We start from the raw sequence: 24,233 nt of genomic DNA, 5'->3' as shown, positions 1-24,233 counted from the left end.
TTAAAATCCAGCCCCCTTCCAAAATATTCATTTTTCTCCATTCTTTTTCTACTTTTCCCTCTTGCTTCTTTTAACAAGAAACTTTCATCTTTAAAATCTTTTACATCCCTTTTTACCCCAAAGCACCACCGAAGTCTCCATTGAGGAGACTGTAATTACTACCCCCAGCTTTATTGAGGGCAAAAGCCATCACAGACCCGTGAAGGATGGCGACTTCCAGGCTTCCAGCAGTCAGGTGGGAGAAAAAGGGGCAGAAGTTTTGCATCTCGAGCCCTGGTGTGGTGGTTTACCAGACAAAACATCAGCAACTGCAAAACAGCCATCTGCAACTGTGTTTTTTCTGCCTGTTCCAGATCTAATACTACCTTGGCACAAAGTCAGCGCAGTGACTTCGGTTACTGACTTCCAGATGCTACAGACCATTGCAGAGAGCAGCTGGTGTTCAGCTCTGCAGGGACTTGACAGCCAGGGCTGGGGCCGTGCTGGTGGTTGACCCTTCTGAGCAAAATCAAACTGGCAGAGGTGAGGAGTGAACGGGTGCCCAGGGCTTGTGCCAGCCCACGGGGAGCACCAGGGAGGCAGCCGCCCCACGCGCCCGCCCCGGGGGAGGAGGGCTCAGGAACGGGCTGGATAATGACATCAGCCCCGGTCGCACTCGCTCGCAATGCTACGTACTCCCGAGCCTGCACAGGGAAGGTCCGTAGGGAAGCTGTAGAGAAGTCTGGAATCAAGCTTAAACATTGCATCCTGGGTTTATGCCCACTTACACGTGGTGTGAGATGGACACAAGAACTCCTTAGCTGGGGGCTTCCCTGCTGTGTTTGAAGCCATGGGAATGGAGGGTTGGACTGGATCTGGGGAAGCCCTGAGCTCCATCTGAGGGAAGACTAAGTTAATTAGGGACAAAAGAGTCTCGATCTCCTGCTGTACCACGTTATAATCACACCTCTGTGTTTTTCTGATAGCTCCCAATTGTGTTTTGCAAAGTAGCAAGAACACTATGATTAGGTATGCTGCTCTGGTAGTCCTTTGGGATGAGAGAGCTGCTGCCCGAGGGCAGGAAAGGTAAGAAAGGCATTTGCAGAGCGCACTAACCCCCCCAGGCCTTCTTACCTTGAACTGCAGCCACAGGCATTCAAGTCCCTTGTGCAGCATCTGCCCAAATGGGCTTGTCTGGAGGGGTGCGCGCTCAACTTCCAGAACTGCACGTTTATACTGAAATTGGGAAGATTCTCACCTCACAGAAGATAGGTAATTTTTTCACCTACCTTTTTGCTTCGGTTAAGGGGTGGGATAGAGGTCAGCCAGTTTCACTGCTGAAGAAAGCAGCAGTCCACCTAGTGCAAATCCCCCTGCACTTGACTCCCTTCATAACTCCTGGTTCCCCAGGGGCCATCAGATGAAGAATCTCCAGAGACCTTTGATTCTCACAATACAACAATTAATGCTATCTTTGAAACAAAAATAATCTTTCTGCCCCAAAAGGAAAATCCCCTGCACCTGGCACCCCAGGCATTTCATGTGCAAAGTTGCAGAACACACAGCTATTCACTTAGAGGATCAAAATCAAATCCAGAATATTTTATATCCTGCAAACAAAAAGCGAATGAAGAAAAATCACTCTAATAAATTGGCCACTGTGCTGAGGGGGGAGTATTCTGACCCTCTGAGAATTTACTATTCTCAGACATATTTTTATAAATATTGCCAGCAAAAAATGATGCTTCCAGATTTTGTCAAGGTAACTGAGAACCTGTGACCAGCACTTTATGCCACAAGCATGATGAGCTTGAGAAGAGCTGAGAGCCTCATTACCGCACAGAGAGCCCCAGGCATGGCAAGACTCTGCCTTTGGACAAACCTGCAGCGCAGCCGTGCGCAGGGCCTGCTGCTCGGCCGGGACGGCCCACGTCCCCGCTTCCAGCATGTCCTAAGGGTGGGATGCAGATCCTCCAGGAGCCAGCAGTATCCATCGAGATGGGGAGCGTTCAGCCTATTTAGATCCGGTCTGTGAGGTGAGAAGCTGTCAATGGTCATTCGCAAAAGTTTTGGAAAGAATGACAGATGCTGCTATTACTCCCCCATTAAAATGAGGCACTGAAAATAGAATAAAAATCTTTTCCCAGAGCTCGACATAAAAGACCTCCTGGCTCTGTGCCTCTAACTCAAGATGAAGGGGAAAGAGCGCGGGGGCTCTTGAACATGATGTTTCATGTCACCTCGTTTGGTCCCGGGCCAGAGCCCCACAGCAGCACAGAAGTAATGAGCCGATGTTAAGATCCAAACACTGTAGAGATAACCAAGCAGATAAGATCACAAAAGGAAAAAAATAAAACTAGCAGCCACTAGGGCTGAAACCTCCCCGCGGTCCAAGGCACAAACCCCGTGGGGACGCAGACGCCCCCGGGAGGCGACGAGCGGCTGGGGCAAGATGTGCCCGGCCCGCGCGCACGAGGGGCCCCGCGCACCCCGCAGGGCAGGCACCGCCGCAGGAGCCGAACTGGCCCTGTCACTGCTCTGGGGCAGCCCTCGTCACCCCGCATTACCGAGCAGGGCAAGGGGCGAGACAGCAGCCCTGGCACTGGCTTTTCCCTTGCACCAAGAACCCACCCGAGTCTCTAAGAAGCCTGGGATACTGAAGATAAGGCTTCCACACTGGAAATGGCACAAAAGGCTGCCCAGAGGAGGAGAATTCGAAGGATGGCAAAAATCAACACAGTAGCTACTTGCACCTGAAAACGTGGCAAGTATGCTCAGTTTGTCTCAGGAAATAGCCCAAAAGCAAGGAAGCAATGGTAAGAAAGCATCTCTTATTTTACTTTCATTTGTCACATTATAGTCTCATAAGCAACTGTCCGACTGTCACTTGATTATCGCTACAGCAGCGAGAATAATTAGGAAGGATGAAACAAAGCAGTCGCAGCAAACCCCGTGCAGCAGAGCTGCCTCCTGGCGCGCGCACCGAGTCCTGCCCTACCGAGGGCCGCGCAAACCCCAGTGCCTGGCAGCGGTGACAAACCAGCCCTGGGCGCTGCTCTGGGGCGACCGCAGGGTTGTCCTCCTGGGCCAGCCCCCAGCACCGCTGCCAAGGCCCCAGTATCTGCACAGCTGGGAACAGTGACCCCAGCGCGCTCGGAAATCCAGGACAAGGCACCTGGGCGGCAAGCCTGACCGCAGGGTTTGTTCCTGAACGGAAACGCAGCTACCCTGACCACAAGGCGAAGCAGATCCACCCGCAGCACTGAACAGAGAAAACGCCTTTCTGGAGGCAGAGGGGCTTTTGTCAAGGGTGGGCAATCCAAACCCGGAGGGAAGGGCAGCCTGGGAGAGATCTTCCCACCCCTGAAGCAAAGAGCAAAGCTCCACACCGTTTCTGCGGGGCAGGAATTACAAATGCAAGCCTCAAACAGGGGAAATGAATGGTGGGAAAAGGGGGAAACGTACACAGAAAATCAGCCCTTCGGTTTTTGATAATTTAGGATTCAAAATGTCTGGCCTGTCCTCCCAATGAGGAGGGCTAGAATGTACCAAATGAGACAGCAGGCGAGCTATAATTCCGGGAGGGTATTTTGGAGGAAAGCCTCCAGACGCTCAAAGCCAACCCGCAAACCTGAATCCTCGCAGTAAAATCCTCAAAGCTGGCAGCACTTGCGGTTTGCTAGGATACTGTTAGCCATGTATGAACATGTTTTAAGTACAGCCATTGCATGCAGTGATAATGTTAATTCGGTCAAGTTTAAATAGAAGCTAAATCCATCCCTTTGTTTCTCCCTTTCTGCAGCCTTATTTATCCTTTCCAAAGAAACACAGCGCTGGGGAGAATGAACAGGAGAAAATGCTGATATTTTATGCCTTGATCCAAAGGCTTATGGCACCAATAAACCAATGAGTAAATATGCTAACAACATTTCTTGATAGAAAATTCATTCTTTCCCCAGCTCGCATGGACTCACTCAGCTGCTTCATTCCCGAGCACGCCTGCCTCCCGCCTGGCCTGTACTGAAAGCCTTTAATTCCCTGTCAGAAATTACTGGCTGGCCAAGGGACTCTACCTCTCTCTTATTGCTACTGGTTGCTGATCTCACCTCTTCTTTCTTTTAAATAGCTAGAGACTTGAATTATGAGTGTGAATTAGGTCTAAGCAACTCCCAATGAATGGCAAACCTTCCCTTCCTGGGGTTCATTAGTCATTATAAATCTAAAGATCAAATGATCGTTAAAACCGAGCAAATCAAGTCATTTCACCTAACACGGCTCAGATAAGCGGTTATTAAAACCAATACTACAGGATCCTCACCAGGTGATCTGCCCAGTTTCTCTTTTTCTGGGTGTACAGAGAAGTTCTGAGAAGGGGACACAGCCCTGTCAAGGTCCTACACCTGGTGAGCACCGAGACCGATCCAGCGCTGCGGTGGGAAGTTTGGGAAGGTTGTTCCTTGGAATCTGGGCACTGCTTCCGGGCGGCAGATGCTTGGAAAGCGAGAGCGCTTGGTTTGTCACTCCTGGCTTGAAGAGACTCAGGGATAAGTAACGTTACACGTAGAACAAATCCAGTTCTACCTCGATGGCCTTTGTGACACTGCTGCGCCGATCAGCAGGGCTTCAGTGTCTGCTGTCATCAAAGAACAGCAGCTGGGCCCAAACGGACAAAAGACACCCACATATTTACAGCTCTGTGCAGTCTGGTTGCTCAAGGATGCATGCAGTATTTACAGAAGGATAAAGATACATGCAGACCAAAGTATGGATTTTGACGGTCTAGCAGGTAGATGGGGAATAGACTTTTCCTCCCACTCAGCAGCCGCTATGGCCCATAGCCCTCCATCAGCAAGACAGAGCCAGTCACATGGACGGACTCCCAGAACACTTCACTAAGAATTCAATACTCTGTCATCTTCTGACTTTGAACACAGGAAATCATGGACCAATGCCCCAAATCGTTGTACAAACGGACAGCCCTAAGAATAATGCATAGGCTTGATCATCATCTTAAATGCACATCTAGATTCTTCCTGCAGAAATAAAGCCTTTATACCTCAAGCAATGGCTCCAAACGTTCAGACAAAAGCCTCCGAGAAATGCTCAACAGCAGAAAACTGTTTAAATGAGTCAACATTCTTGATCACACTGTACAAAATGTTAACAGTGGGGTGTTACATGTGCACATTCCTCAGGAAAATAGCTGGTCAGTGCAGAGTACAGATCTGCTTAGACTAGGCCACTTTCCTATTTCATCTACTAAGGAGACCGCCCTCCAGCTTCTCCTCTAGTCAGTTATATGGAGGAAAGATCCTTGCTCCAGATTCACACACTTCTCTTTCTGGAAATTAATGAGCACATAGACTTTATCTGGCTACACGGCACATGGTACTTCCACCACCACCAATTTCAAGTTCACAAAACAAAGTGATGCCAATGTAGGCACTCTAAACACGGTGTAAACGTCTGTCTTAGGGTGCAGGAGGGATGAACACTGCTCAGACAGTTGCAATCTCAGCCACGTGCCCATTGCCAGCTGCCTCTCTGGCACCTTGAGTTCCTACACTAGAAATCTTTCTGGACGAGCTCCTCTCACCTTCTCCGGACTTTTCAGCCCAGACACCAAGTAACGTGGCTTTGATGTACAGTCTCTCTCATTTCACAAGCAGTTACACTGCCTTCCACATAGCTACTGGGCAATTTTCCTCCCACGAGGGAGCAGCAGAATGTTTGCTGGGTTCTGGCACAAGAAACTCCACAAAGAGCAAGAACATGGTGCTGACAAAACCACCTGGACTGAAAATTTCTGTCTCGAAAGTCTCTGTAACATTGGGAACTTCATCTGATGAAGGAAGAAGCAGGAGGGAGGCCGCAGTCTCCCACTCCTAACCTTCAGATAGTTCCTGAGAGCCAGCCCAAGGAACCATGTTGCACCCTTCTCCCAAAGGGAAGCTGCAGCTTGCAGCTTGTTGCACATCTCTCACAGGACAGGACAGTGGCCTGGCCCCGGACAGCTCTGCTCCAGCAGACCTTTCCGTGTCCCATGGACACAACGTGGGCAAGGGCTGGGTGACGCTGGAAAGCAGCCTCACGCCACCATCAGTGGTGAGTTCCCTCTCCGCAGCATCCCTTTAGCCCTTCTGCTGGCACCCAACGCAGTGCCGAGGAGCTCAGCACAGCACTACGCATACCGGCACTGCTCAGCGCAGCACCGCACACACCGGCACCGCACACACCAGCACTGTGCACACCGGCACCGCTCCGCACTGCGCCGCACACACCAGTACCACTTTGTGCTGCTGAGGAGCTCAGCGCAGCACTATGCACACCGGCACCGCTCAGCACGGCACCACGCACACCAGCACCGCGTCCCGCAGCCCTGCAGAGGCGCCCACCGGGCACGCGAGCCCTGCATGGAGGGGCAGACGAGTGCTCGCCCAGCCCACACGCAGCCGTCGCCGCAGGGGAATCCAGCCGCAGGCACTTTGGGTCCCTGCATGGACTACAAGAGCACCCCAAATCCCTGCTTTGGAATGCCTAGAGTGCTCTGTTGTTCTCTCGCACTCCAGGCCACGCTGGCACACGTTGAAAGTGTGCGGCAGCCTTGATTTCTTTGTGTAGGAAACCAGCTGCCGGGTGTGCGAGAGCTGCCTGCACCCTGGATGCTGTAACGGCGTCGAGCAGCAAGTGAACTTCTTGGGCTGGCGATTCCATCACTTGGCCAGCACTGATGATTTCGCTGTTCTTTGGGGAGATTTTCATCTCTTTTCAGAGAGCAATTGCTCTGTTAAAGGGCATCTTAAAGTGTACATGCTAGATGTCATTCTCCTGCTGTATATTTTGAATGTCTTCTATTAAAGCCTTGGGGGTGGCTGCCCCACTGTCATTTTGGATACACTTGCAGGGAGACACTAAACAGCACACTGAGGATTCAGTGAGGCATTTAAACCCTTGCCCAACTCCAAGCATTTGCTCAAGTGCTTTTCTGAATAGGGGTAATTTGCTGAATGAGGACTGCAACGGCCCAGTCCTTTTAGCCTTAGAGAGATTTTCCATCTGGACGTTGGGTCAGACCGTCTGTGTTTCCAGATGGATGGAGACCTGGGCATGGTCAGAGACATTCATCATACCCATCTTAGGGCCTAAATATTTCAAAGTCACTTCAGCCTTAGGAAGACTCTACATTTTCTATTATAACATCTTCAGATTTTTGCAAAACCGTCCAGACGAGGAGGCAGGCTAAGGCAGCCATGCAGCAATGCTACACTCTGCAGGCTCGGGGATCTGGGCCCTTTGGCAAACAGACTCTGTGACCCTCCAAGATTTACAGTGATTTAAGATCGTGGTACAGAGTTCTTCGCCCCACACTGGATCCATAAATCGTACAGATTTCTCCATTTACCACAGTGTTTTCTCCCACAGGGGCCACCAGAGTGCTCCAGATAATCAGGTAAATATTGTGACGTGAGTTCAGGGATCTCCAAGGGGGTTTTGCTATTTAAGTGTAATCTCTAAATCTGAATCAGTGGGAGCAGCGTTTGATCTCAGCTGTATCGCAAGTCTATTGATGGATGTATCCATTTATTATACCACTATACTATATACATCTCACTAGGTTTTACTAGCAAAAAAGAAAAAAAAAAATAGATCAGTTATTTTGGGTATTCTAAAAATGTGCATTTATCTTGGAATCAAAACGCTAAAGACACCAGCTCCAGGAAGCAGTCAACTGAATCCACATATACCCTTCCTCAGACCAAAACTCCCTCTAAGGTCTTTGAGGAAATCTTTACCTACAGTGGGACCAAAGACCTCCAAAATCAGGACGATGCTGCTCACCCTGCCAGGAAACAAAGTTCTTTCTGCCACTATTAATATTTTGCTAATGGCTTGTTTTCCAATTATCTGAATATCTAATTATCCAGAAAGAGGAACATCAAGCTCTCCCAACCCACCAACTACTGACTTGAGCATTGCATTCCATACTAGGACTAGGATGTCACTAAACAGTGATTGGGAGCATAAAAACAGGCTGAGGCTCACATGAATTGCAGAGCCATTTGGATTTATGTAAGACCCCCCATTAGCCACACAATAGCTCAGCTTAATGAAGTGATTAGAGAGATCCCATTCCTCCTTCCTCCACAGCCTGGCGTTAGGCTCTCTCCAGGGAAATGGGAAATGAGAAACTTGTCCCTTCTGCTCAAGAGCAGGATGCTCAGGACAGTTTGGGCACGGAGCTCGGAAGACGATGTGAAGCCAGGGAGCGATTTGGTTCTTATGTTGCTGCTAGGTTCCTGTTCGACAGCAACACAAGCAGCAGGTGCTTCTGTTCATACATGATTTTTTCAAGCTTGGGAAAGATGCTCAGACCTAGAAGGCCACCACAAGTGACCGTAATAATCTAAATGAATGAACAGCGACATTAGCAGATTAAAGTAATCCTAACTGCAGGTGCGACTTGACACTCCCAATATTTTTTTTTCCATCTTTTTAACATTGCAGGGAGGAATAGGGCACAACCACACCACAGCGCAGGCGTGGACACGTTCCTCAGGCTGTGCTGCAGGTTCTGCTCTCTGCCACCCCAGGGTCCTGGCATCCTGCATTCAGCTGGAGCAAATCTCAGCCACCGCACACAGCAGAGCATGCAAAAAACAAATCACACCCCAGAAACGTGTGCAGTTCTGGGCAGGAAAACAAAACCTTTCCTTGTCATAGAATCATAGAATCATAGAATGCTTAGGGTTGGAAGGGACCTCTAGAGATCATCTAGTCCAACCCCCCTGCATACGCAGGGACACCTAAAGCACGTGGCACAGGACTGCATCCAAGCGGGTTTTGAAGATCTCCAGAGAAGGAGACTCCACAACCTCTCTGGGCAGCCTGTTCCAGTGCTCTGTCACCCTCACTGTTAAGAAATTTTTCCTTAAGTTCCTATGGAATTTTTGATGTTTCAGTTTCCGGCCATTTCCTCTAGTCCTATCAGTGGCCACCACTGAAAAGATACCATGACCGTCCTCTGCACTCCCTCCCTTGAGGTATTTATATACACTGATTAGATCCCCTCTCAGCCTTCTCTTCTCCAGGCTGAACAGGCCCAGCTCCCTCAGCCTCTCCTCATAGGGCAGATGTTCCAGGCCCCTGATCATCCTTGTGGCCCTGCGCTGGACTCTCTCCAGCAGCTCCACATCCCTCTTGTACTGTGGAGCCCAGAACTGGACACAGTACTCCAGATGCGGCCTCACCAGGGCTGAGTAGAGGGGCAGGATCACCTCCCTTGACCTGCTGGAGACGCTCTTCTTAATGCAGCCCAGGATCCCATTGGCCTTTTTGGCCACGAGGGCACACTGCTGCCTCATGGTCAACTTGTCGTCCACCATGACACCCAGGTCTTTCTCCGCAGAGCTGCTCTCCACAAGCTCGGTCCCCAGCCTGTACTGGTGTCTGGGGTTATTCCTCCCCAGGTGCAGGACCTTGCACTTGGCCTTGTTGAACTGCATGAGGTTTTTCACCGCCCAGTTGTCCAGTCTGTCCAGGTCCCTCTGGATGGCAGCACAGCCCTCTGGGGTATCGGCTACTCCTCCCAGTTTGGTATCATCAGCAAACTTGCTGAGGGAGCACTCTGTGCCTTCATCCAGGTCATTGATGAATAAATTGAACAGGACTGGGACTGTCCTCCTCCTTCCTGCTGGCAATAATGAAAAGCAGCACTTAGGCATTTTTTTTCCTCTTTTCCTGCCTCCCCATGCTTTTGCTGGCTAAACAGCTTTATTCTTGGCCGTGTTAATTCCGAACAAGTGAGCCGGTGCACACGCGCGCACACGGAGCAAGCCCAGGAGAGTGAATACACCGCAGAGCCCCTCGGCCAGCGACACCGCCGGCTGCCAGCCCCAGGGCACAAACATGAGCGTGAGCAAAGCCTCATTTCTTGACACCCACGCTGGTATCTAACTATGATGGATTTGTTCTGCAGGAGGTTCTGGCTTCAGGTCACTTCCAATGACAATGGACAACAGCACAGAGGTGTGCTGTGAGAAAAGAACAATTTCAAAACCACCTTCTCAAGAGGCACATGGACTTTGCTACGCCTTTTTGGTGGTACAAAGTTAGTGTGACCATCGCACATAAGGAAACACAACTATGAAACCTCACAGGAAACCATAACCACAAGCGAAGGCCAGCAAAAAGTCACCTTCAAGCCCTAACTGCAGGTTTAATAGATGTCTGAGAGTCTGGTGGTCCTTAGGCCCCAAAGGGACCGCACAAGCAGGCAGCAAGCACAGAGGAACCTCAGTGTGCAGTGCCCAGGCTGTGGGGATGCAGTTTTACAGCCTTATTGCCCTTCTCCTTTCTGTTGCAGGAAACCCTCCACCTCCTTGAGGGCGTTTTCACAGGCAACCATTGCTAGTCACATCCAAGCTCTTTGCACGGGACATCGCAGCAACAGCTTGATTCCTGCACTCACTGCTCTGCCTGGTAACAGACCAAGTGTCAAAAGACTTGGCCTTTGTATAGAAACATCCCCCAGATCTGGCAAGGCACGTGTGAGCTCTCCAAACAGGATCGGCTCAAACAGATTCTCTCCTACTGCTACAAAGTCCTAGTAGCTACCACCTGTGGGGTAGCTGGAAATAGAGCAAATATATCTTGACCTTCAATTTCCATATCTTTATAGGAAACAAGAAACTCAAAGGCACAAAGGGGAATAAAAAATGCCAAGTTAACCAAAGGTACTCCAAATTCAAAGAGGGTAAAGATCTAGTTGGGATCCACTTCAAGGTAAACTTGTATTTTATTTGAACTGCTTGTTCCTACCTACAAGCAAATTAGGCAATGCCCGCTCTTGAAATACCCACTGGACACTTAATATTTGACAGCAGAAAGAAGAAGAAACATGAAAATCTCTTGCCGTTATAATCAAAAGAGAGCACGCATACACTTTGACATTTCTCCTTTCCTGCAAGGAGTCCCTATTTTGCAAAGCAAATTCCACCATGTAGCTCTGAGCTCCTGTGGAGAAAAGATGAAAGGTAAAACCCAGCTCTTTGAAAGTCAACATAAGACTTCTACAGACTGCAGCGGAGCCAGCCCAAGCCCACGACTTCCTACAAATGACCCGGGACCCTGCTCAGCTCCTTGGTAACTCCGCGCCTGCCTCTCTGCTGCGACGGCCTCAACGCGGCTACGGAGCAGCGCAGACCAGCCGGCTGCAACAGCTCCACCGCGTCAGCAGGGCAGGACAGCTCAGAAATCCACCCGATCCACTCGGATAACAGATAGTGCTGAGCTCCGAGCGAGCCGCAGCCGTGCTGCAACAACCAGCCGCCTCCTTTGAGAGAGATTGTGCCTGTTCTTGGGTACGGGCTCTGCAGAGTGGCCAATGCTCTGCTTAGCGCAGTAAAATCATTTCTCATGTTCAGGAAATCACAGGCAGGCACCAGTTTTCTGGCTTTTCCCACTTTGCAAAACACGGTGGTTTTCACATGGGAAACATGGGAGTTCGTGGTAATCAGAGTCAAAGGCAGGCAAAAGTCTCACAGTCAATTAGGTTATTGCATGAGAAAAAATGAGAATCCCTATGATAGCACAAGAAAATAAAGAGTTTTTTTTTTCTTAAATCACAAGAGAATATCCCCAAATAGCCTATATCAGCAATATGCAAAAGATAGTTCACTGTAATTCACAAAGATTAAGTTTTTAATCAAGATAATCTAAAATATCACTGCTTAATTCCAGGATTAGACCCAGAGGAAGATCGGGATAGATTTGCTTCTCAAAGACTGCTCATGAGAACTTTGACTGCTCTGCTCTAGGAGGACTCATATCCCAAGGCACCACAGTTTCTCTTTGCATCTTACATTTTCCATCTCCCCTCCACAGTGGTCCCCAATACTCAGTCTCATTTTTTGCCCTACCTACACACCTTAGTCTGCTAACAGTTTGGAGAGCATCGCTGCAAGTTTTCTTCTCCCTCTGCAATGCTAACACCCTCTGCCTCCAGCAGCAGCCTGTGGCTGTCGGAGAGCTGGGCTCGCAGCATGGCGCGAGCACAATGCAACACTTCATGTATCGAAACGCTGAACAGAGACTAATTAATTAAGGCACGTAACGTTCCGAAGAGACAGTCCCATCACCAGTTGTCACTTATCATCTCCGAAACGGTTTTATGAGCCCCAGGTTGCCACAGGTGGGCAGGCACTGCTCGCCCTGAGGAGCGCCCACACGAGAGCAGAGAAGGGGCCGAGCAGCCCAGCTCAGCACGGCGGCATCAGGCTGACAGCGGTGGCACCAGCGGCACGGCCTGGACCGGCTCCGCTGCTGAGGGACAGGGCATGGAGCCCAGGGCAGGACACGGCCCTGCACCCAGGGCAGCTGCAGGGAGCCAGGGCAGGACACGGCCCTGCACCCAGACTGGCTGCAGCTTCAGAGCCCCTGTTACCAGGAGCAGCCAGCCCTGCTCTAGCAGATGCTCCAGCGAAGCTGCTTCTTCAATCACCTGTTGTTCCTTAGACCTTGTGATTAGATCCAGGCCAAAGCTGCCAAGCCTGCAGGTTGCTCAAGAGCCTCTTTGGACTAATTGCTCTGACCCTATTGAACTCCTTCCTGAGCTGATCAAGAAGGAGTTTACCTCAGCTCATGCTTATTCTTAAAGCATTTTATCTGACCGATGATTCAATCTCTTTGCTTCAAGCATAAGTCGCCTTCCAGGTAGTCTTGCTAGAAAACTTTCATTGGATGCAATTAAAAGGAAGCTCCATGAAAGTATAAACAGTGGAGCAACAAGGAAATATGAGTCTGAGATTTGTGTATTCTCCCTGTTCTCCTAATTTATCATCTTATCATTGGAGGAGGAGGCAATATTTGCAAGGCAGGTTCCTTACTGCAAAGCCTTGTCTCTGATACAAGTTTTCTCTAAGTCCATAGAAAGACTGCATCTGCACCACATACGAAGACATCTCAGTTCTCTGGAAACGACAAGTATTTTTCACAAAGAAGATCTCAGTGGAACCTTTGGAAAGACCTGAGTCAAACTATCAAACTGAGCCTCGCCATCGCTCTCCTTGGGGGTCAGTTTACACTAAACTCTTCCGCGTGTCTGATGCCACCACAAACCTATTTTTTCAGCTAGGCCTAGGTCTTAAAGTTACTTTCAGGACAGAAACCAGCTCCCCCTTAATTAAGTTAGTGATGGGCTAGTAAAGGACACCAGGCTCCACGACTGACCTCAGCCATCCCCAGCGCAGACAAAAAGGCCGAACTCTTCGCAGCACCCCACGGCCAGGCCCAGCAGCGAGGGCTGCAGCAGGAAAAGGGGAGAAGCGAAGTGCTATTGATCCAGGGCAAGCAATCAATCTGCTCATCGGCCAGGAGGAAATGAACGGCCCATCAAAGAAGCAGTGCACAACCTCAGCTTCCCCGTAATGGGCCTTGGTCCTAGACTGCCTGGCATCAACGTGGTTTCAGCCCTAGGAAAGGACCCCGTGTGCAGGAGGTGCCTTCTAACAGCAGGGAGAGGGCTTGGGCAAGCAAGAACGTGAGCAGAATGCTCAAGTTTCTGTATTCATCAATAAGGGGGTTTCTCCACAGTTTGGCTGAAGAGCAGCACAAAGGGAGGGGAGACTGAGTGGAGCCATGAGGGAGTGGGACAAAAAAGCCATCTGCAAGGAGAGGGGGGCCGTTACAAAGGAGGGAAATAGGGGAATTCCCCCACATTCTTCAGCAAGGGGGACAAAGGAGTTGGTGAGCTCAGGTGAGACAGGTGGCGGGAGGCCGGAGTTTGGTGTAGGCGGCCTGGGAAGGCTGTAACTTCTGAGTACCTTGGCCAATGGGGAAAAGGAGAGGGCGTCCCTCGGTTGGGAAATTAGGATAAAAGGGAGGCTGCATCTCCCAGCAATTTGAGAGACCCCACAGGGATATGCCCGGTGGACTCTCCCTTTATTCGAATAAAGTTTTAGGACTCCTCTGTCTCCTTTTTGGACATTCAGTTCTTGACAGCGAGATTTTCCGCACAGATGGCAGCCCGCAGCACGCCCAAAGGGCTGCATGAGGGCTGCAAAGAAGGCACCGCCAAGCCCAGGCACCAGCGACCTTCACCGCCCCTTCGTTACTTGTGAGGGAAGGGAAAAGCACACATTTTTATTACTAAAGTATAATCCGTCTGCATAGACATTGCATTTTATGGTCCCACAGCCTTTTGCAAATCTTAATTAAACAAACACTGAAAGCAGGTCCGTTTCTCAGCTCCAGTGTGGAGCCTGCATGGGTGGAAGGCCGGTTTCCTGAGCAGAGCTGAGGACGGCGCTGGCAGCAAAACTGCCTCCATCGCTGCATGATTTGCATCGGGCCAAAGCCATCCTCCTCATCAGTGCAGGACCCCAAATGTTAAGTCAAAGCTCTCTGAACAACCAAGAACCTCTCACTTCTCGCCCTTTCTCTGAACCGAAATACGCTGACACACTAGCCATCCTCCACAAACTGAGTGAACTGATCTTGACAAATATTCTTTTACTCCAAATTCTGCATGCAACAGGCTACATCCTCCAGCTCCGTCCAATATGGACCCAGTGTAGATCCAGTACACTCCCACCTGATCCAGGTGGTACTGGATCCAGAGCAGTTGTTGCATGGATGAATCCTTTCCATGCTGAAAGATTTAATGGTTGCATTGCTGTTACCTCTGCCACACAGCCTGACAGTCAAAACTCGCCTTGCTGAGTTGTCGATCATTATCAGAGTGTGCCTTGGCTTTGGCTGCATTTTTAGATTGCATGAGCCTAAACTGGGCTTAGAGGAAACCAAAATAAAACCCAAACAGTGAGAAAACAACAGATGACTGAAGCTCCAAAAAAGCTGGTGACTGCAGAGTGTATCTCCTTTCCTCCTCTACCGTGTTTTCCCCGCTGCTCACCTACAGAAAGCGTCACGAGCTCCTCAGCACACCGGGGCTGCCTGCCTGGTGCTGGTGACCCGAGCCCAGTCTGACATCTATTCCCCAGCACAGACTCCGTAGTTGAGAGTGATGGTGCTGCCCTTAAGGGGCATTCATCCTGGGAGAGCAGGCTTGTATAGATTTAATCTGAATTCAAAAGCATTAAAGAGTTAAAACCAAGAAAAACAGCCCCACGTTTCTAATATGAACCGGTCTCCGTTCTTCTAACGACGCAGTCTCGCAGCCCAAGACACAAAATGTTTTGAGGCCAGGGGCCTCAGCCTCCCCGAGCAGCTGATGCCCCTCACGATGACTGCATGGGGTCACTGCCTTTTCCCGCGTGCTCCTGCCTTAGACGAGACACAAGGAGAAGCAGCATTGCTGGCAGCATGCCAAGCCTGGTAGTCACTGAGCCCCCCAGAACTGCCTTTCAGCCTCTGGCCTGAAATTCTGCAGTTCTTCCATCCTACAAGAAGACCATTCAGGTACCCTCTTACCCGTCAGGAATGTGAAACCCACCAGCCTTCGAAACCTCACCAGGAGGGTCAGGTGAGGCCTGTGCCATTGATGCAGCAAATACTCACTGCATCCCATCCGGCATCCACTTCCAGACGGATTAACGAAGAACTGAAATGATGCCACAGTAATTAAAAAAAAAAATCAATCCTCCAGTAGTCAACTCTGGTTTTTGCTTGTGGTACGAAAGGCAGTTTGTGAGAAGATGATCTAATACACTATGTATTGATTAATCAATTCCAACCAGGATGCTGACGGGCTTTTCTTACAATGGATGGTTGCAGAAGGAAGGGGCAGGATGCTGAATAAGAATGGGGGAGGCAGGTTGTGTGATGAACTTCCAAGGAGAGGGGAGGGAAGTGCAGTGGGGAGCAGAGCCCTCAGTGGGGAGAGATGAGGCTGAGCAGAAAGACACTGGTGAGAAATGGCCAGGATGTGAAATGAGCGGAGAAGATAATAAATCAGATATATTGACTTATCCAACATAGCGGATATGTCCTTTTCACCATATGTACCATTTACTGTGGTTGAGATTAAAAAAACTTCACTGCTGCTACAGAAACCCTCAGAAGAAGGTCTGTCAAAGAGTCCAGCCTGGGTCTAGAGCCCACAGTGAAACAGACGGAACCACCTGTAGTCCGACCAGCCAGTCGAATGGTCTGCAAGCATTAGTAATGCCAGCCTTGGTCAACACGTCCACGCTGGTTCTTCCATCTAGGGCAGCATGGGGAAGTGCAGGTTACAGCCGTCCTGACTGCGCGTGCGGCCTGGCACCGCCATGGGACAGAGACGGTCACAGCACCCAGAGCCGGTGGCCTTGACACAGCCCTGAGCTCTGCTTTACGCACAGACCCCCACGTTGCACACGCAGCCCTGCAAGCCGCTGCTCCTAGGAATGCTCATGGTGCTCTAGCCACCACAGGTGCCATAATCTCTGGCCTATTGCGCTGCCCAGCCCAACTCGTGACAGAGCTTGGCTCAACGCCGACCCCAGCCCATGGCGCAGGCGCTGCAGGACATGACGTGGTGCATCCTTGGCTGCACTGCAACCCTGCACTCCTAATCACTGCATCCCAGTGGGAGTTCTAGCACGCCCTGCCTTGCACACCCATAACTTCACTACCAGAGACAAAGGAAGTACAGAAACATCTGGAGCATCCTCCAGACCTGAACTGTTCCACTTCACGTGCACTGGGGAGGCAGGCAAAGATCTAAGCCAAGCACGAAGCTGCGGAGAACAGATGTGTCACAGCTGCCCAGGTCTCTTACGACTCCCAAAGAGCCAGAGCCCACTGTACGTAGGAACATCTGGTGCAGGTGCTAGGAACCGGCTGCAGGGCTCTGTGCACATGTTATTCAAATCATCCAAAACAGAGGCACAGCTTAGCTGCTTGCCTCTCAAGACAAAATTCCGCAACTGGGCAGGTATAATTTGATAATAATAAGAAGTGTATTCCTGATGGTGTGGCCTTCCTATTGCTGTTAGTTGTGTGGAGGTGCCCTTGACTTTCAGGAACTGAAATGAAACCACTGAAGAAAAGGTTTTAAGCTTGAGTGGCTGTAACAGTGAGGGTCTGAGCTAGCAGGAGGCACAGCCAGCAGAGACCCCTATGAGGATTTCAACATGCAGGAGTTTCTCTACAGCCAGTAGAGTTGTGCCAGGTATGAAGATGACTTCATAAAAACACACTGGAATTGCCAACACGAGTACTGCATTTCGGTGCTTAAATCCAGCTGACATTCTTCACTAATGTAAATTACAATGCATAAGACAAAGGCTAGACCCTGTCCATAACGGAAACATCTAGATACAAAACATCACCTTTCAAAACAACTTGTTAACCACTTCTCTGTGGGACATCTTGCAAACACACTCCCAATCACACATCCACCCTCCAACAGAGCATGCCAGCACTTCGGAGTGGTATCTGCCAGTCTCTGCATGAAAGCATCATGCTGGCACACTGCATCATGTTGCAGGTCCTACCACCAACCAAGGACCTACCACCAACATGGCCTGTGGTAGCAGTTCTGCAGGACCTGCAGAACGACCCTAAAAAAAGTGGGAACAATCTTCCTGAAAAGCAGGTTAGGTGCTAATCAATAGAAAAAAACACTCACAAATTGACTTTTTTTTTCTCTTTCTCTTCTCCAGTGCCACCATTCCCAAACTAATGCAATTCAAGCACTGCCCCAGAAGTGCCCCAGTCCCAGCACAGACTCACATTGTAGAGGATGTCAGTCCATCCCTCCATGGTGATGCACTGGAAGACGGTGAGCACAGCAAACAGGATATTGTCGAAGTTGGTGATGCCATAGTTGGGGCCTTGCCAGTATTCCCGGCAGGTGGTCCCGCTCTCACATTGCCTGGCAGGAGGCTCCTCTCCACAAGGAAAGTCTCCCACCTCATCACCTGCAGAGGAGAGCAACAGGGAGGAAAAATAACTAATCAAAGTTATTTAAGCACGATGGTGCCTCTGCACCCTCCTGGTACCACCTCAAAAAGCTGATTTGCACTTCAGGTTTCTTTAGGCCACTTTGGATGGGTAAAAGAGCATCATATACACGTAATCATCATATAGGACTGTGGTGGAATGGGGGCTTAGGGCAGGATGGCGCAGAGCTCTCCCTGAAGAGCCCACAATTCATCACTGGCAGCAGCATTCAGCTAGGTCATAAATGATCAACACCACAATAAAACAGTGCAGTAAAATAAAAGTGAGGCCTTGAGAATGCTGCATACATAAAGCGATGCTGTGACCCAGTGACACCCCTTCACACAGCACAGCTAAGTGTTAGATATCCATGCTATAACATTAAAGCAAAAGGGCAGACTCTCCACTGCTGCCATAAGCCGGCGCTGCTCGGGGATTGCCCCTACTCTGTCCGGGTCCAGCTGCACAAGGAGCTGCCGGCTGCACCCCAAGGCAGCAGCCCCAGGGCAGGCAGCAGCTCCAGCCCCAAAGGGGCGCAGCTCGCTCGGATAGGTTGACGTAGCAAGGGAAGAGCATCCAGCAGAGCCCCTGGGATAAGGGTGGCCACAACACAAGACACCCAGCAGTACCAAGAGCAGCAGCTCTGCTTGTTCTGCACAGGGGCTGCTGCAGGCGCGTCCAGGCTGCGTTCTTCCTCTTCTCCCTTGCCTGTTGCAGCCCTCCAGAGACCTTACAAGCACCAATGAGAGCAGTTTAAAAAATAAAGGGCTGGTTTTTCAAAGCAAATAAATAAACTAGGCAATACTCCTATTAGGACAAAGATACAATTCTAGAAATATTAATGGGCTTTAAGAGTGACATGATGTTTTGGTAATGGAGCATCAGACTCCGGGTTCAAAAATCAGGCTTACCAGGAGGGAAACAAAATCAACACTACCAACAATTAGGAATATTTTTTTACACCCAGAAAAGCCCACAGGAGGAAAGCAAGACCAGCCACTCTGGCTCCAGGATGTGTGCATGTGTCTTTGACCTTTTCCGGTTGACTCAACACCTCAGCGCATGGCTGCTCTCTCAGGCTCCCAAATGGGCAACCACAGGCTTAGTGAGGCAAGCCCACAGACAGAAAATACCAGATGCAGCTCCTGAGGATCATTTGGGAACTTGCCTTACAAAAAGGCCCTGTAAATGCAATACACATTTACTACGAAAGGCTTTTAACAGCGGACGGAACCAGTCCCTATACGCAGGAATGGGAAACACAGAGGAGAGTCTCATGGAATCATTTTGATGCCCTCCTTTCTGCAAGCAGCTTCACAGCTCTTGGGCTGGATAAGCAGCAGAGGTTGGCTGAGAACATGCACAAGCGTCTCCTTAAGAATAACCCTGCATCAGCAATCACGGCTGCATGGAGGATGCAGGGAGAAGAAAACAAGTCATGCATCCCCTGGGAAATGAACAGCCACCAATTTTACCCGTTCTTTATCAAGACAAGAGGTTTCCGCTAGCTCAGATCAGTCTATTGGGCTAAGGAGCCCTCAATCTTTTTGTCATAGTTTGATCCCCAACATGCCTCCTTGCTGCTGTTTATTATTGACCTATGTGGGACTACTGATTTAGCAACATTTGCTGTTGGACGATTCTACTTGGTTCCCTCTATGATAGCTGAAATAGCTACTTGTGTCTCTTATGCGCCTCTTGGTTCCAGTAAAAATCTCAGGTTTCTGCTCACTTCAGGGATTTGGAACAACGATAAGCCTGAGCATCTTCCCCACCAATCTGCTACTTTGTGACAGAGGCAGCTCTTTAATGAGGTTCACATTTCCACACTCAAGTCAGTGCTTGGAGCCCATGGTATCAGCCCTTGGCTTGGTAATGAACCTCTCTAAAGCTGATGAGCACTTAGGTTTTAAAAGGCTTGGCTGATTAGACTGCAGGATGCTTCGCTGCTCCTCTCACAAGGGATTCCAGCTCCAGGAAACCTCAGCACTCTGTTGTTCCAGAAACACCACACTGCCATTTCCTGGGAAGCAGGTGGAATTGATCTCTACGATTCTTCTGACAGCAAGCACATCAACCCCGAGAAAAGAACAGGATGGTGCCTGCAAACATGACTCCTTCCTACCCGATGCAAGAGCAGATTCGGGGAGGTGGGACCTGCAACGGCAGAGCGGCCCCGCTCCCTCCCACGGCGATGCCAGGTGCTGTGATGTAGAGGTATGCAACGCAAGCACAGCACTTTTTGGCTGCACTCCCAATTCCTAGCTGGTGGCCGCCCAGCAAGCAGTAGTCAGTTACACACGACATTACATGTGACAAAAATCTGTTCCTGGCCCTCAGCTTGGCACGCAGAACTCTTAGTCATCATGATGTCAGAGAGCGCTGTCTGCAGGCAGTACAAACAGGACTGCACTTGGTGTTTTTATTCCTCCTTTTTAAGCTAACTAATTTCTGGAAAAGCCAAAAAAAAATCACTCTTCAGCCTACTGGCTAAAGGCAGACTAGAGGGGAATGCGCCTCCAAGCTTGGTGGCACTCAGCCTGCAGGCACTAGCTGCAAACCAGAGATGCCAACAATTTTCCGCCTCATTCTAGGGCTGCAGCTTAGCAGATCTGAAAACATTCTTCAAAAAACGCAAGATTCTTAATTGCTTTCTCACTAACATCTCAGTGAGAAATTATCCTCTTCCTACACACCAATAATATCACCATTATTTTTATTCCTATGCAATCATCATAATAGCCTAAGCAATGGGCTGAGCCTTGTCTTGCATTGCACTGAATACACACAGAGGTAAAAGAGTCTTCCCTGCTACAAACTGAGTCCAAAAATTTCATTTCTTCTGCACATCATTGTGCTTTGCTCACAAGCAGCCTTTAAACAGAGTAACAGCAAGAAAACAATTTCATCCTTCTTTTGCAAAGCTCTGTGTAAATTTAATATGTTAAACTATTTGCATGTTGCTCTTTGTTCAAAAGAGCAGTGAAGGATGCCCAGCGATTTGGCTAGGATGCTTTTTTATTACACTTTGAATACATCTACAAAAATCAATAGGAAGCTCTATTAGTGATAATCACTGAAAATACGAGACTGTGCTTTAAAGACACTCAATTGTACCTTAAATTGCAACCTTCTGGAGAGAGGAAAAATATTTCCATCTGTTGGTAGCCCAGATAACCAACACATATTAGCAATGTTACAATAGAAATATTTAAAAAATGCATTAAAAACATGAAAAATCATAAATAATAAAATTAATTCCGAGCCAGGGACAAGCAGCTGGCTTTCTCACAGCAGCTGGCCCCTAGCTGAGGGTCTTTGGGCATTACTGCTCTCCCGCTCCCTCTCCTGGGGTTTGTCACTCATTCCCGGGCAGACACATGGCATTCACTCTGCAGCGCACAATTTCCAATTTCCTGGCTGCAGTGTTTCTTGTGATGACTGCCAGGTTTTACCCCCATCTTTCAGCGGGGCTGTTATTACCCCAGCGAGGGCTCTGCTGAGCTGCTCGTCAGCGCTAATGATGCAGTGCACCGTGGCAGCACCTCCGAGCGCTTTGCGGTGCCAGTGCAGAGCCTGAGCCTCTTGGTCCTGCACCTCTGCAGTGGTTCATACTTCTGCATGGGACCCCTTTTCCCTTGCGGAAGCTGGAGATCCCATTTAAAGGGCATTTTTATTCTTTCTACAACTGAAGGCTCCTTGCCTGCCATCCATATTCTGTCTTTTTCTTTCTTTATCTTTTCGGCTGCTATCAGTATTTCCAGCCTTACTATATCACACTGTGATGGTTCTCCCTTACCCGTGCAGCTTGTCCCAGAAACCTTACAAAGAAATTAATTGAATCAGCAGCTGCTCATATAGCTTAAAAATGCTGAAAAGCAAAATGTACCAACCAAAACAAACAACACAAAAAAGACAACAATAACAACAAAAAGCTCCCGTACAATTAGCAGGAACCATGGAAATTTGCTTCTACATTTCTAATACGCAAAGAGATAGTCCCATGCCAGAAGGCCCCAAGCACATTCATCTCTCTCCAAGCCAAAGATGCCACAATGGATAAAAGGGAGAAGAGGAGCTGTCCCAGCGTGCATGTGACAGCCAGCACAGTGGGTCTGTTAACTTTTTGGGCAGGTAAATAAAGAGGGGGAGAAGAGATGGGTACGGAAGAGGAAAAGCAACATGAGAGCAAAGCTGGAGAAAGGATCTGACAGCAATACAAAGCAATTAGGGAAGTCAAGAAAAAATGCAGAGGATAAAATAAAGAAGGAAAAATTTAAAAACAAAACATAAGAATGGAAAGGAGAAATAAAGGGAGACTTCAGAGAGCCTGCCAAAGTTTAGGCATCAGTGAAGCTGAAAACACAGCGTTAGGATTGCTGCAGGAGATGAAATAGAGAAAACTGAACCCAAGGGGCCTTGCTGACGCGCTGGCAGGGACCCAAGGGCTCCATGGCCACGTGCTGCCCTGCAGCTAGAGGCAAAGTGCAAGCACTAGGCTGATTTTTTTTCCAGGAGGCTGCTGGGACACTCTGGGATCAGCCCTGGGTTTCAGCACTTCTTTTCAAGACAGAATGGTTCACGCTGGTTAGCTGAGGAAATCCAACCTCTCATTCCTGACATGTGCGTCTGCACAGTGCCCAGGTGCCATGACAGGGACTGCAAGCGCGGTGCCGAGGCACTGGGCGTGGGGCCAAGGCCCCTCTCACCTGTCTCGTTGGAGAAGCAGGTCTTGTGGAACTTCCCCATGTAAAACTCTAGCCCAATGATGGCAAACATGACGATGGCAAAGAAGAGCAGCAGCCCGATCTGAAGCAAGGGCACCATTGCCTTCATGATGGACTTGAGGACAACCTGCAAACCTGTGGGGATGAGAAAAGCACGTCATTAGTGAGGGCAGCGGGGGTCAGGACATGTCCACACTCGGGGCCCGGCACCAGCTCTCCCCTTAGGGCCCATCATGGCGGCTGCTGCAGGGCTGGGCCGGGAAACCCCCTGCTGGCATGACCACTCCAAGGTGGATGGAGGCCTTCATGGAGAAACCCAACACCCGAGCGAGCGACCCAGCCCCCATGAGAGACACGGGCAATGGCTGGGAACCCCGAAGGCCAAGGGAGACTCCCAATGTGGCCACAACATCCCAAGGGGCCGTGGAGCAAAGGCAGTGGCGTGGGCAGTGCATGCCTGAGCGCAGCCCTTCACGCAAGCGTTCGTACGAGCTTGGTGCCTGAACACTGAAACATTTCGGGTGTTGGGCCCTCACATCTCAGATGTCTGAGAAGCCAGTCTAACCCCCTAGACAAGCAGTCACCGGACAACTTCCCAGCCACCCTCCTGCAGAAAATGCACTTTAATTTGGGCTATGCACAAAATGGGATGACACAAAATTCAGAGCTAGCAAAGACCAGCAGCCACAGACCGCAAGGAAGGGTGGAAGAAGGAATTGCCCAGAAAAAGAGTTTCCCAAGCACTCCAAGACTACAGAGCAACACTGGGTAACAAGGACAGCGTTATCATGGCACTCACTTGGGATTCCCGACACAAGCTTCAGGGGTCGTAGCACTCGGACAGCTCGCAGGGTCCGCAGGTCAAAATCAGTCCCTGCAGTTGCTAGAATCCTAATTAGAGAGAGAGAGATGGGATCAAATGGAAGCTCCCTTTTCCAAGCTGTGGATAAATGTTGCGTAAAACCAATACATTCAGGCTGCTTCAAACTTTATTCCTGTCATTACATTGAAAATCATATTCTCTGAAAACAAACATTTCACACGTTCCTCCAGAGCTGCTGAGCCTCACACATGTGAGAAGAAAATCCTCCATACCTGCTGGCATTATGAGGCTCTTTACACAGGGAGCAGGCCTGGGTCCGGCCCTGACAGAGCAACACCTCGCACTTTTAGCAATACCTACACCATTTTCCAAGGAGGAGACAAAGAGAGAAATAAACTTCTGCAGGCAAGAAATTACCTGCCAGAGTCTTTGCCTGCAATAAAATTAGAGGCCCCTCAAATACTAATGTCTGGTATTTCCTAAAATCTGAAGCAGTTTCTTGATGTATACTTTACTCTGTGCATATAAAAATCAAGTTTTGATCAGTGTATCTCACTTGATTACACCCAGAGAGCAGAGTACAAGCAATTCCTCTGATAGTATGCAGTAACTCTGATATGAAATACAGCTCCCAAAGCAGAAGAGTTCTTTACAATTACTCTACATGGAAAATAAAATGGCTTCCCTGTTTCATGGGAATGGTAAAGGAAAAAATTTTGTCAGGGAGACCACAAGCTATCAAGAACACACATTCCTTAAGCAAGGGACCTGCAAGGCACACAACACCCCATAGACGGCACAGCAAAACTTTACTCATTAAT

General features: G+C 49.4%; 1 protein-coding gene across 1 annotated transcript in view; it reads right to left on the bottom strand.

The window, feature by feature from the left end:
* The window catches only part of CACNA1B (calcium voltage-gated channel subunit alpha1 B), a 272,146-nt gene that overhangs the window by 156,699 nt on the left and 91,214 nt on the right, over positions 1-24,233 (bottom strand). Inside the window, exons 4-6 of the mRNA XM_088523279.1 lie at positions 23,389-23,480; positions 22,572-22,724; positions 17,653-17,840 (exon numbers count right to left, since the gene is read on the bottom strand). Coding sequence (XP_088379405.1) covers positions 17,653-17,840; positions 22,572-22,724; positions 23,389-23,480 — 433 coding nt within the window. The remainder of the gene's footprint in view (positions 1-17,652; positions 17,841-22,571; positions 22,725-23,388; positions 23,481-24,233) is intronic.

This window comes from Tinamus guttatus, unplaced genomic scaffold (genome assembly GCF_059628265.1).
Source record: "Tinamus guttatus ecotype Peru unplaced genomic scaffold, ASM5962826v1 Tinamus_guttatus_pri_ptg000177l, whole genome shotgun sequence".
NCBI classification, from domain to species: domain Eukaryota; kingdom Metazoa; phylum Chordata; class Aves; order Tinamiformes; family Tinamidae; genus Tinamus; species Tinamus guttatus.
The sequence above is the reverse complement of the archived record's forward strand: the minus strand, read 5'-3'. Positions and strand labels throughout refer to the sequence as shown.